Source organism: Corvus hawaiiensis, chromosome 4 (assembly GCF_020740725.1).
Source record: "Corvus hawaiiensis isolate bCorHaw1 chromosome 4, bCorHaw1.pri.cur, whole genome shotgun sequence".
Classification (NCBI taxonomy): domain Eukaryota; kingdom Metazoa; phylum Chordata; class Aves; order Passeriformes; family Corvidae; genus Corvus; species Corvus hawaiiensis.
Window position 1 is genome coordinate 30,996,356 of NC_063216.1, and position 13,948 is coordinate 31,010,303.

Genomic DNA, 13,948 nt, shown 5'->3' on the forward strand with positions numbered 1-13,948 from the left:
AGCCTACCTGTGTTGTTCCCTCAGCAGGTCGCTTGTTTGCCGAAGTATCTGTTGGTGGCCTGCTTGTCTGGTTTTCTGAGGGGTCAAGAAATTGTTCATTTGCAGTATCTGATCAGTACTAATTATTGCTACCCACTAGACAAATTTGAAGGCAATATTCAAAATTATTTGATACTAAACATTCAGTATGTATGCAAAATAATAACATATTTTACATTTAGCCCCAATTTTCAATTACAAGTATTCAGGTCTGATTAATGTGCTCCCTTCCTTCTAAGTTTGGCAGTGTATTAAAAGTGTTTTATGAACAATTTCCTTGCCTGAGGACAAAGTATAACTCCAACCTCTCCTCCCTCTGTATGCAAAAATATAAGCTGTTAAACTGAAAATTAATAAAATTAGTAAATATTTTTGTACAAAAAAAACCTGACTGAAAAATGGATGGTTAAACAGACTGCAAAATACATAACTGAGACAGGGAGACTGACTACCTTTATTAGCTCAGCCAAACATTAAACTAGCAATTTAAGAAGAAGTTGCTTTAATATTTGATGTAAATATATAAATCCAAATTCTGTTCTCATTCCTTTTCATTTTAACCAGAGCTTATTCGCAACAGTGTTGGCCCAAATCAGTGTTTTAATTCTGGTGGGAAAACTACTGGGGTATAAAGTTAGTCTATGGGAACTGCATAAAATGAGACATTCTTTGGACACATAGGTCCTCCCATTTGTCACTGTCTCTCATCAGTCACAACCCTTTTTATGATGTCTTAAATCACTTCCATTTACTTTAGAGCTAAGAATCAATACAAAACATAAATGTCTAACTCTAGGGAGCACATATTTCAGCACAGGTAATGTAGATACAGGAAAATGAAATGAAACTACTTCTGATGTCAAGCTCTGCTTGAGTTCCTTCTAACATTATACTGTGCCAATGAGGAACTTGCTGTAACTCCAACTCACTTACAAATCTTGAAGACCTCTTAGAAAAAAAAATTCAAGGTATGTAAAATCAAAAGTGCAGAGAACCATCAGGGCATGGCCATTGAAAAGAAGTATTTTAAAATAATTAATCTAAATATTGTTATTCGAACATTTATTGTATTTAGAGACTTTATTTAAATACTCTAAGTGTAGTCCTTTGGAACTAGTGTTCAGTTGTTTTTTTCTCCTGTTCTGTTTATTTTTAAGTGTTGTGAAAATTAAGTTACTATTATACTTTCAGTATGCCTTTGCTTAGAAAGGCAGTTCATATTATTCTGAGAGGCTGTATTAAAAATAAATACCAAGTTCTTAATGGTAGAATAGGCGTTTCTGACTTCATGCTAGGAATTATATAAATCAAATTCCAAATACAACAAAGCTTACAACATCTGAAACAGATCTGTCATAGAGATGATTTTGATCTTGAAAATTTCAGCAGAAATGTAACCTAGAAGAACCATTTCTGTAAAACACATTAACAAACAATTTTCCACAGAGTGCCGTTTTGTGTTTCCCTCTGACCACTATCTTCCTTTCCCAGTGTCAACATTCAAGCATAACTTACCAATCTTGGGTGCTGCAACAGTGGGTGGTTCAGTAGGAGCTGTACTACTAAATGCAGAGAGGGGAAGCTTCATCTGTAGGGGCGCTCGACTGGCGGTCGCATTATAAAGTCCTGGAGTACCCACTGTGGGCAAAGAAGTCCTTGTGGTCTGGGCAACAGGATGTGTAGTAGGAACAGCCTGTACTGCCAACGTTGTGCCTATTGACCCAGCACTGACTGTAGAGTTCCTCTGAATACCAGGACTGGGCACATGTGGGATGTTATTTGGTTTAGTTGTGTTAGTTGATGCCAAAGACACTGTAGTTTTGGTAAGGCTACCAACTGTAGATGAGTTTTGTACAGATATAAATTCAACGTTGCCTGACTGCTGGTTAGAGACCAAAGTCCCTGTGTGGCCTTGCAGGAGCTGAGTCTGGGATGACACCGCAACAGGTACATGCAGGATTACGGGCAAAGACTGCAATGAGACAGCCACTGACTGAGTGCTGCCAGTGGGCACTTGGTTAGTGCCTACAACCGTAGCCGTGTTAGCTGTGGGAAGCACTGTTGTTGTCAAAGAGCTGGTGGAGGACACTGGAGTCTGAAGCTTAGGATGTCCACTGACAACTGCTGGAGAAGCAGCAAGACTGGAAGCAGGCACTACACACAAAAAAATAAATAAAAAAATTAAGCACTTGAATCAAGTGGGAAGTTTCACTGCAACACAACTGGAAGCAATTTATGATGAGGGCAGTGAGTCACTAGAACTGGTTGTCCAGAGAGGCTGTGAATGCCCCATCATTTTAAGTGTCAAAGTCAGGATGGACAGGGCTTTGAGCAACATAATCTTGTGAAAGAGATCCTGGCCCATGGCAGTAGGGTTGGAATAGATGATCTTTAGAGGTCCCTTCCAACCCAAATCATTCTATGATTCCACGAAAAAGGTGGTGTATAATTACTTTTTTTTTTTTGCAAATAAATGCTATAGATAGAATTTTTCTGTTGAACACTGATATTCAATGGCCTGGTTAAAGATACAGTCAATACTGCATTTCTGTTTATAAGAAATACCAGAAAAAAAGATATATAAAGAATTATGACACAGGCTTGAAGAAAGCCCCAGGATTTAACTGCTGAAAACACAAAATATAGCATTTTAAACACCCATTACACAAATGGCAGAGCAACTGGTGCTTCACAAAACACAAGAAAAGAAGAACTATGCCAGTTATGACTAACTTGCCTTGTTTAGGTAGGACCTTGTATCCAGAGGGTTCTACCAAAACCAAATATTAATGTGTCAGAGAACATATTTACTTTTATGCAACAAAATTTCAGGATTAATTCTAGAGATCAGGAGCAAAATACACTACTGAAAGCCACTACATGCAAATTATGAGATAATCCTGTGGGAAAGATCCAGCATTCAATATTAAACAAACTATTTTTACAACCAAGGACAGTGAGACTATAATGAATATAATTAATGGGGAGTTTGAATCTATATTCCTTATAAAATTTTAATCTAGAAATTCCATTTTTCAACATGACTCCTTTAAGAAACAGGGTTTATAATTGCTCTTTAGTTTCCCACTCAATTTCTGCAGTCATTAGGTAGAAGGAAGGATATCATCAGCATTCTATTATGATCAAGTACAATAGGGGGCCCGAGCCATGTGTTTCAGTTCTTGGCAGCCAGTTTTCCTGCCATACTCAGTATGCAGTCTCCTGAAGCATCTAATTTACCACAAGTTCTGCTTGGCCAAATCAACACATTTTTTCCCATACCTGGTAAGCACACTACACAAATACAAACTGGGAATGTGCCAGAGAGCTAAAAATAATGATTTTTCATGTCAGAAAAGAGGAATAAAATCGGTTTTGCTCTGTTTAGTTAGTTACTTCTTCACTGGAAAGTAATAAAACTCTTAAGAAATGTGTTCATAGTCCATAGGGAGTTTCTTACCTGGATTCACAGGGGCTTGAAAAGTTGCTGGTGTGCTCTCTCCTACATTCCTCTTTGACTCCAGCATTTGCCTCACTGTGCCAGCATTTCTAAGGAATGAAGTTTCAGTTGGCATTTCTCTCGCTAAGCCACAAAAGGTCAATTTATGAACAGTACAATGGTGAAAAAATCCCTAATTTTACAGCTGTTCTTTTCTTTGAGATTTTCTTTTCTAAACCCATTTTTTGCTTCTCAGGAAATTAACTTTGGGTATTCCCCCACTAAAGAAAAGCATGGAATTATTTATGAATTTTCAAGTGCTTACACCAAGTTTGCCTTGGACCATGAGAATTTTCATGGTCTTGAAATTAAACTTCCACTTTTATCCATAATTTTTTAAACACTGAAACTGATGCTAAACAACCTCTAAATTTACCCAAGCATGGATTCGATTCTGTCAATTTATGACTTCTGTGAAAGCAAATGAAATTTTATGAGTGAAGAGCAATGAAGGAAAAGGAAGAACACTTTAATTTAAAAAAAAGGAACTGCAGAAATTATCAATGACATTAGGTATCTGAAGTGTCCTATTGCAAATTTTAACACGGTCACAGTGGTGTGCTTTGCTTACCGATACGTGGCGTTGTTTACGTTTGCAGTGTCGGCTGCTGCTTTCCCTGGAGATGCAGGGGCATTTGCCACGTTCTACACAGAATGAGAGAGAGAGGCCATAACAAAACAACTCTAAGTCAGCTTGCAAACTTATGCTTTCATTCTATTTCATATCCATTCACTGCTGTGTGAGAGATTCATTTTCTGAAGCCAACATTGCAGAAGAATTTGACATATTTTACAACTATCCAAAATCTCCTTGGTCCTACTGCCTCCGACTCTCCTACAGCCTCTCTCTCCTCTTCCTCCTCTCCCCCCTCAGAATCAAGGTAGTGGAATTCAGTTTTATTTACACTGTACTCTTCCTACTGAAGTAAATTAGACTCAGTTACATACAGTTTAAGGTGTTTTCACACTAATAATGGCTAAAGAAGCTTCTCTACAAATCAGAATTACATAACAGATGTTAAGACTTCTTTAACCAAACCAGACAAGCCTGGTTTGTTAATGCCATTGAATAAACAAGTCACATCTTTCTGCATATAAATTTTCTTTATTTTCCAATACAAGGCTTAGGCTAACTCAGGAAAAAAACCCAAACCCCAACAGATCTAGTTCTTACTTCCTGTCTCTTCTTCAAGTCCTCCTTGGCTGCTCCAACCCGCTTTGTCAATCTCGCAATTTTAGCCTAAACAGGAAGAAGATGAAAACAAACAAAACCATAAATATTCCCCTAAGAACCATCACAGAAATTTTACAAACTGAAAGACATATAACTAAGACATCAAATGCTGTTTTCATATCAGGGAAATTATTCTTCCTTGAAATACAGTACAACCATATATTATTTTCAACTATATTATAGCAGAAGGACAAATGTATGCATCACAATCGAGGTATGTTAGAGACAAGTTAAATTATTTTCCTTCCTATTCACAACTGCACAAACTGAATCCATCTTGCATGTTCACACAAAACTACATCAATGAAAGCCTTATATGATGTTATTAATTTGACACTCTAGTTGATGGCTAAAGATACTGGTAAACAAGTATATTGAAAGCATCTTAGAAAGCACTTAAAAAGTCTACATAAAATGTCTTGGCAACAAGAGGAAAGAGTTGTATCTTGGCAACACATCTGGCAAACTGTGTATTTCTTTTAATGCAAAAAGTAAAATGGCCTTATTGTTTGAATTTGTTATGACATAAGCTTTTAATTGTTTTGTCAGTACAAAATTCTTTGAATTTTGTGATGTTCCTCATGTTACCACTATGTACAAATGTTCTATAAAGAATGCAGGAAAGCATGCTGCATTCAACACTAGCTATTTGCTTCCTTGCTAGAACACATCAACTATTTATTTTCTGGGGAAACAACATGTGATGCAGAATATTCAAAGTCCAGTGCTACTGTCCTCTCCTTTCTACATGTTCCCATTTTTAAGCAAATTTCCAGCTTCATAAAGACCATAGATATTTTCATATTTAGCATTTTTTGGAAAAATGTCTAAGTGGAACAGAAGAGTGGAAAAACAGTCCACTAACAGCTAATGAATCAGTTCGCCAAAAGGAAGATCCACTTTGGGGTTTCTGTATGATTAATTGGTTGCTTCCCTCCTTCTGAGTAGGAAAACACAGTTTTACAATTCAAAAAGAACATTAGTGTTTGCTGCTCCCCCGAGCGCCTCCTCCCCTTGCGGAGTCAAAATGGTTTCCCTACTGGCAACTATAGGAACCTTACTACTAAATATTGAGGAAGTTATTTTTGAATTCGACCCTAGTATGCAGCTGAACACACAAACACTCACCTGCATTTCAGTAAGCACTGTTTTATGCCTCTTGTTGCATTCTACTTTCTCCATTCGAGTTTTCAAGTCTGCCAGAGTCTTGTCAAATACTGCACACTGCAAAGCGGTAAGCTTTTCTTCTAAAAGTCTCTGGATAATCTGCAAAATTGTTATATTAAAAAAAAAAACCCCAACAATGCAATCCCAAAATTTGGGAGACCATCTATAAAAATATTACCAACTCTTAAATATCCTGCTATAAATAGAACAATGACAACTCTTGTGCCCTGTCAATCAAATAAATCTACAGTCAGCAATAAGCATGTGGATGCACAGCTAAGTGTGACATAATTTTGGAAAATACAAATGGTTTGCCATTAATTCAACAAATTCATTTCCCTGCAGTATGATAAGTGTATAAAACCTTGCTATATATAAAAAGAACCTTAACAACAGAAGATATTTTCTTAAACTGCAGTGTTTACACAAATTAATTGCTCTTCTTTTCTATTTCTGAGAGGGACATTGGCATTCAAAGAATAGAAACTAAGGACATTCAACAAAAACTTTTTTCTGAGATGTATTTTCCCCTAGCAAAAATGCACTGTTGCCTTTCTTGCAGAAGCTAAAAATAAAAGAAGACTGGTTTTCACAAAGTTTACTTGATAAAGTTATTATTTCATGTTTTGCTCCCTTCTATACCTATTGCAGTGCAAAATGTTTTCTTAAGAAACAAAAATAAATAAGCTACAAATGTGGTTTAGTTTTTCCCATCCTAAATTAATGAAGTTACAACATATGCTAATTAACTAATGGAAGAACAGCACGATTTTCTTTTCTTCCAGACCATAGGTTCCGTATACAGCAATCGTGCAGTCAGGCTATTAACAGCTCTACAAAAATCTGCAAAATGCCATGTTGATTATACTCTTGTTTGGAAACAGCCTTTCTTTTAATCTAGGCACACAATGAAGTGCATCACGTATAAACTTCACCATGGTGAAATAACTCATTTTCAGTCTAGAGTCACATGAGACTTCAGGTATTTTATACATTTAAAATATAACTCCTGCAGCATCGTTTTCAAATGGTATTTGGTCTCTTCTTAAAGGAGGGCTGCGCAGTACTTTATATGAATTAAGCACCTTTGTTATTTGAATTACATCCAATATTCAACTACAAAAAAGAGAAAGTGTCTGGGGACACAGAGTGTGTGGGGAAGGACAGATAATTCAAAGATGGTAACCCCCAAGTGACAGGTGTGTGTCTATGTTCTTTGCTCTGCACCTCTCTTCTACCTTTTGTAATTTTTGGTCAACATCCTTTCTGGCTGTAATTTTTACTTGGAGTTCTGCTTCATAATCTTCTCCCATGTACCGACGATGTTTAGAATGAACATTGTCCATGTCGTCAGATTTGGAACGCTTTCTCTTTGATGCTTCACCTGGAACAATAGATACAACTGCTCATGAGGAGCTCCTTAAAAAACAGGTATCTTCAGAATGCCATGATTACTATGAAGTTGTTCTCAGTTTAAGCTTTTTCATTCTAAACCAGTAAGAATGCCTTTGGAAAAACATGCTTGATGACATCACAGGACAAAACCTGTCCTTTTGTATCTGTACATTACTGCCCTATCAGTGAGTTCTGCTTTGTGATTCACCCTATGATTTCCCCAAATGCAAAATGGTTCTACTACCGCCATTGCCCTCTCTGGAACTTCCCTCCAGTTCTTCCTGCTCCTATCAGCACCATCCTATAATGAAACATGGCTTCTGAGAAGCAAACCAAAACCTTCTTCTGAAAAACAAATCCGCTTCTTAGAATTCCAGCCAAATAAAACTACATCTCATTTAACTGTGCCAACAATTAACTGTATTTACCTGCAATGAAGTTTTAACTTGTACCTCCAACACCTGACTGAAAAAACATTCAAACTTTTTTCTTACTTCTTGGGTAAGAAGGAAAGTAAAAATCTAACAAAAGAACAGGCTCAAAACAGAACTAGATTATAAAAGTGATTTTCATCACAGTCATGAAGCACAAAAAAACCAGAGACCTCATTCACTCCTCCAGCTTCTGGCAATGTGTCCAGCAGGGTCTTGAGGACAAAAGGGACATCTGCTTTTAAATAATCCTCAGATTATTTAACAAGGACCCAGGGAACTACAGGATTATCAGCCTTACCTCAATCCCTGGGAACGTGATGGAGCAAGTAAGTCTGGATAGAAATCCACTCCAAGCCTATTAAGAAGGTGGTGATGGGGAGTAGAATGGATTTATCAAGGGGAAATCATGCATCATCAGCCTGATAGCCTTCTACAGTGAGACCACTGTCTTGGTGGATGAGAGAAGAGCATCTTTAGTAAAGCTTCTGACACCCAAAACATCCCTAAGTCCTGATGTATGGCCTAGATAATTGGACAGGCTCAACTGTTGGGCTCCAGGAGCTGTGACTATTGACACATTGTCCAGCTGGAGCTCAGTAATGTACACCAGCAGATGCTAATGGTACCAACACTACATCTTCATTCATGACCTAGATAATGGGGTAAGATGATACAGGCAGCAACTTGCAGGTGATACAAAACTGGAAGGAGCGACCTGTACACTCCTAAGCGGTTATGCTGCCATTTGGGGTCACACTGACAAATTGGAGAAATGGGCAAACAAGAACCTCATGAAGTACAAAAAAAGGAAATGCCCAAGTACTACACTTGGGTAGCAATAAAACCATGTACTAGTACAGGCTGGGAACTCACTGGCTGGAAAACAGCTTTGCAGAAAAAGCCCTGGTGGCCTTCATGTACATGAAGTTGAACATGGGCCATCAATGTGCCCTGTTGGCAAAGAAGGCCAACAACATTTTTGGTTGCCTGAGAATGAGTACTGACAGCAAGCTGAGGGAGGTACTTACTCCCCTCTAACCAGGGAATGTGAGCCTGAACCTTGAGTCTTTTGACCAGTTCTGGGTTTCTAAATACAAAAAATATGTGAGCATACTGGAGAGAGTACAGAGTAGAGTCACCAAGATGTTTTAGAGACTGCATGATTCATCAAGAGCTGGAATTGTTCAACTGGAGAAGGCCATTAGGGGAGATTTTATCATGTGTGTAAATTACCCAGACAGGTAGAGAACGAACAGATAGAGCAAGACTCTTAGTGAGTAGCACTGACAGGACAAGAGAAATGGATGTAAATTGAAATACAGGCATTTCCACTCAAACATATAAAAACTTTTTTACTGTGAGGGTGGTCAAACACTGCAATCACAAAACTGGAAATTTGTGGAATCTTCATCTGTGGAAATACTCAAAACTTGTCAAGACATGGTTCTGAGCAAACTGGTCTCTAGTTGACCTGGTTTTTAACAGTGGCATTGGACTACATAATCATCAAAGGTCCCTTCCAAACCTAATGATTCTGTGCTTCTAACATACCACCCAGTGAAACATAATGGTTTTAACATTACATACTTTTCTCTATTTGTTTCTCCTCTTCTTTGTGGGCCTCTTCTCCTTCTTTATCTTCACACTCCTTTCTTCTCTCCCCCTCCACCTCTTCTATAAACAGAAGAAAAAAAATCCATGTGACACTCAGACCTACAAAAGTCTCGTAACAGTCCTATTTTGACTAATGAATTTAGAAAACTTATGAAAAAACATGTCAGGGAGGGCAAGAGACATAAGTATGACAAAAGGGAATGCAGATATGAAAGAAATAAGGGGATACCCTGAAAACGAAAATTTGAACTATCATGCAACACATTAAGACTCACTTCTGAATTTGCTTAGCATTTAAATCAGAATAATTGAACTGTAATTACGAGGGTAACATGTTTCAGTTACCTCTGAAACAAAATGATGTATTTTTAATGTAGCTAAAGTTCTCAACAAATTATTTTAGCTTATTTTTCCACTTAGGGAGAGAGTATAAATTCTCCCTATAAGAATTAATATATAAAATATAAATTTTATATAAAAATATAAAAATTTCAGTAACAAAATACTAGTATGTTTCTCTATTTACAATTGGCAAATTCAACCATAATCTTAATGGTAGAAAAGGCCTAGATTCTTCTTAGGTTAGCAAATATGAATTTTAATTTGAAGTTTCTTGGTAATACAAAGTATCACAATTTAGGACTAGTCATTTAAAATTATACTGTTTAGGAAATGCTTAAATAGACAAAAACCTGAAGCCCCAAACACACAGATAAAAATGGTAGCACTTCCTGAAAAATTTTATTGTATATTCCACGAACTTCCATTACGTGTTTCATACATATGTGTATGAAACAAGCTTCCATTATGTGTTTCTGTGCTTCCTTGTCATGTGCTTGTTTGCTTACACAAAAAGCTCCAGGGTTTTCTGATGTATGACCTTTCATTACAAAAATCTATGACCACATAGCTATCATATTTCATATTCCATTTGGAAAAGACATTCTATTAATCTGTCCATTTGAATAAAGTCTTCTGATACCATTCTTTCACTGTTGTTTAGCCATGCTGGTTTTCATCTGAACTTTTTGAAATCGTACTTCTTAACTGAGCAGTTTGCACTTGTTTCTCCAACACAGCATCTTGAAATGATCTCTGTATGGTCTCCACAGTTTTATAAGGTAACTCTACCTGTTTTCTCATACAACTGTTTCCTCCCTATGCAACCTCTCTGCTATTATCTTTGTTGCTGGTTAAGGACAGAACATCACAATGACCAATTTTCGTTTCATGAACGGTCTCAGTTACTGCCACACAACTGTAAAAGTCATAAACTGTTATTAGCCAATAAATAAAACAACTAGTCAAAATAATTTGTCTTGTCACCAAAGTGAAAAATCTGAAAAAGTATTGCTGGATATATTAATTTTAAACTTCTGCAAACTGTAGTCCAGTATTTAATATTCACTTCAGTCTTTTTGCTCCATAGCAAACTCCTCTGTGACCCCAGAGTGTTTTCTCATTGTGTAAGGATGAAAAAAGTAAACCTAATGTCTTCTATGAGAGAACGCTTAAAATGCAGTGAGAACAAAGACAATCAATTTATTTGTAATGTTCGTTTCATAAAAGAGACTCCTAACACACTACATTTTTGACACACAACCTTCTTTCCCCCTGCTTTCCCCACCTCCAATAGTTTCTGGAAGACTTTAAGTCTTCCAGAACAATGGAACACACAATGGTATCAACAGTGCACAATAATGGTATCACTTTTTCAATCTCATTGACAACAGGTAATGGAACTTACCTTATCTCTGTTTAACTAGCTTAAATTTAAAGGTAAATATTAGGAAAGAAGGAGTCTAAAACAGGGCTGCAAAGCTGGGTCTTATCTCTGTTTCTCTAGCTGTTTCAGAAACTGAAGACTCAGAATGCCAGTCTCACCATCAGTAAAATAAGATTCAAGAAACTGTGGTTACTAACTTCCCAGAGACTAAAAAAATCTGAATCTTGTTTAAGCTATGAAATTTCTACCCAGTCAATCATATTTAAACACACTTGGGTTATTATGGTAATCATTTAATAAAAGCTAAACAATGGAGGGGATGGAGGGAGAAGAGGGAGAGGAAGAAAAACCAACAAAAAAACTCCAACCCCAAGATAATTTGAAACATCATCTTTCTTAATTACAGATAAAAGAACAGTGTCAACTTTTCTGTGAATTATTAATCTGTTTTATTTTCAGAAGTGCAATAGTATAACAATGACTGCCCATTGTCAAAAAGAAAAAAAACTTACAAAGCTGTATGAAATAGTAAACTATAGAGGACATTCATTCAGTTTAATTTAGAAAAATGTTCTGCTAACTACATGAAGAGATCCCACACTTAACATTTAAAAGCATCAATCAGTTGATATAGTCATCGAAGAAAACTTAGATAAAAACCACTGAGTTAAATGAATGAAAGCTACATGATATGAAAACAATAAGTGACATGCATTTTTCATTAAACTTTTCCAATACTGTCTTTCAGGGGGGGAAAAAAGGTAAAAGAGGAGTTGTGGCACATCTGGATTACACGCATATTTTCCTTATCATTTATTTGCATGTTGAAGAAAGCTGAAATCCTTTCTTCCTCTTGAGAGCAGTAAATGAATGCATTTCTCTTCTCACAAATCTTTCTGTTCCCTCTCTGACAATTACTCATCTTTCCTCTTTTTCCACCCACTACCTCACCCAAGTTTGCACCCAAATTTGCAGAGTATGAAAAAAATCCCCAAATCAAACCAACAAGAAAACAACAAAAAACCCCACAAAACCAAAACCCTAAACAAAGAAATCAAAACAACTCAAATCTCAAAGATGACCATTTTTTGGTGCTAATATCTTTTTTTTCCTGGGCCTCAAATACCAGCCTTGAAAACTAAGGCTACATAACATTACTGGTGGGTAAGACTGTCTTTTTGATTTAGAAACATGCCACAAGCGTGTCACTAAGAAATGAACAAAATCCCAAATTTCAATGGAAACTAGCAATTTAGAAAATTCTTACCTGGAAGACTTGGCTTGTTTGGTAGTATTCCTTCAACATGTTCCTCCTTCTCATCACAGGGATCCTCTTCATCAGACAGCACTAAGAAAGCCTCTTTTGGCAGACTTTCATTGCTTTCCTGTTTGGATGGTGAACCCAAACAGTTGTCTATTTTCTCTTCTAAATCTGGGACTGTGTCATCCACTGGAAGCAGAGAACTTTTAGAAAAACAGCTCAGATCATCTTCAGCAGGGGCTAGTTTTTCCAAAATTGGAATAATTTCATCTGTTTCCATACAGTCAGTATTGTCCAAGATAGTTTCACCTGGCTCATCTATTGTCTTCGGAACAGTGGTTTCTGAAAGTCCTGCACTGCCTTCTTGTTTTTCCTGGTCAGCTTCCATACTGCTAGAGATGGCTGCTTCTCCAACAGCCTCTTCAACAGTTACCTCTTCAGTCCTCTTTTCCTCACCAGATGAACTGGAATTAACAGTTAAATCATTCACTTCCCCCTTTGCTTCAGAAGACTCACTAATATTACAGACTGATTTACTTTCACCTTCCAATGGTATATCATTCTTTCTTTGGTCCAAATGATCTTTTCTACTATTTTCTTCATGGAAGTTATCTTTATTGCTACCAATCACTCCATTTTCAGCCTCGCGATTTACTGCAGTGTCAGTATCTTTAGCTTGCTCAGGAGTAACATTTTCTGAAGACAGCATAAGAGGTTTGGATTCTATGTCATTGACTATGTTTCCTGCCCTACTCTCAGGGCTTTTGGCCTCACTAATTTCATCAGAAGCTGTTCTTCTTTCCTCAGAGTTAACACACAACTCAACCATGCCATTAATTTCTTTCTTGTCTTCCATACAGTCTGTATTGCTTAAAAGGGAATTTACATCAGAATCGCCATTCTCATGTTTTCCATTTAACAGTTTCACTTCAGTTGTCTTCAACAGCTCCTCTTTAACCTTATAGACAGCTTCAAGTTGTTGCCGATCACTTACTCTCATTGTTTTTCGTGCTTTAAAGACTTTTTTCTGAGGTTCCTCTGTGCTATCCATCTTAGCCCTTAAAAAAAAAAAAATTCAGAAAGAACTGTGAAGGTAAAAATTTATCACTGTCATATTACACTGCTACTAAGAAAGACTAATGTTTAGTACATTTTAAAGTAAACCAGTTGAAATGTTACCGACAAAACAAAAAAAAACCCCACCTGTCAACACTTAAATTTTATTTGACCTCCCAAAAAGTGAATCCAAGTTTCTCTATATGCTGCACAAACACATTTCTGCAAAGCTCACAGAGATCACACTAAAATATCATGCAGTAATATTCCGACTACACATTTTAGACCACTTGTCTCGTAGTATTCTATTAAAAATAGATATTACACTAAGGTAAGAGCCAGCAGCCTCTCTTCTCATAGAAAGGTATGTTAGAAATGAACTTATTTTCAGATACCATTACATAGGGACTCTTCAACCACCTGTTCTAGAATTTGCTGAAACAAATCTGGAGATTCTGTAAATTCCCGTGGTAAAGAGGTCCATCATAACTGTTGCTTTCTCCCAGTAGTGGGGTCTTCCCAT

General features: G+C 36.9%; 1 protein-coding gene across 8 annotated transcripts in view; it reads right to left on the reverse strand.

Moving 5' to 3' along the window:
- The window catches only part of LOC125325032 (activating transcription factor 7 interacting protein), an 88,569-nt gene that overhangs the window by 32,180 nt on the left and 42,441 nt on the right, over positions 1-13,948 (reverse strand). For all 8 annotated transcript variants that reach the window (XM_048301707.1, XM_048301706.1, XM_048301705.1 and 5 more), the window contains 9 exons: positions 12,376-13,427; positions 9,356-9,442; positions 7,178-7,323; positions 5,901-6,038; positions 4,713-4,778; positions 4,110-4,183; positions 3,500-3,588; positions 1,555-2,193; positions 8-75 (listed from right to left, as the gene is read on the reverse strand). In XM_048301707.1, coding sequence (XP_048157664.1) covers positions 8-75; positions 1,555-2,193; positions 3,500-3,588; positions 4,110-4,183; positions 4,713-4,778; positions 5,901-6,038; positions 7,178-7,323; positions 9,356-9,442; positions 12,376-13,420 — 2,352 coding nt within the window. In that variant the 5' untranslated portion in view covers positions 13,421-13,427. The remainder of the gene's footprint in view (positions 1-7; positions 76-1,554; positions 2,194-3,499; positions 3,589-4,109; positions 4,184-4,712; positions 4,779-5,900; positions 6,039-7,177; positions 7,324-9,355; positions 9,443-12,375; positions 13,428-13,948) is intronic.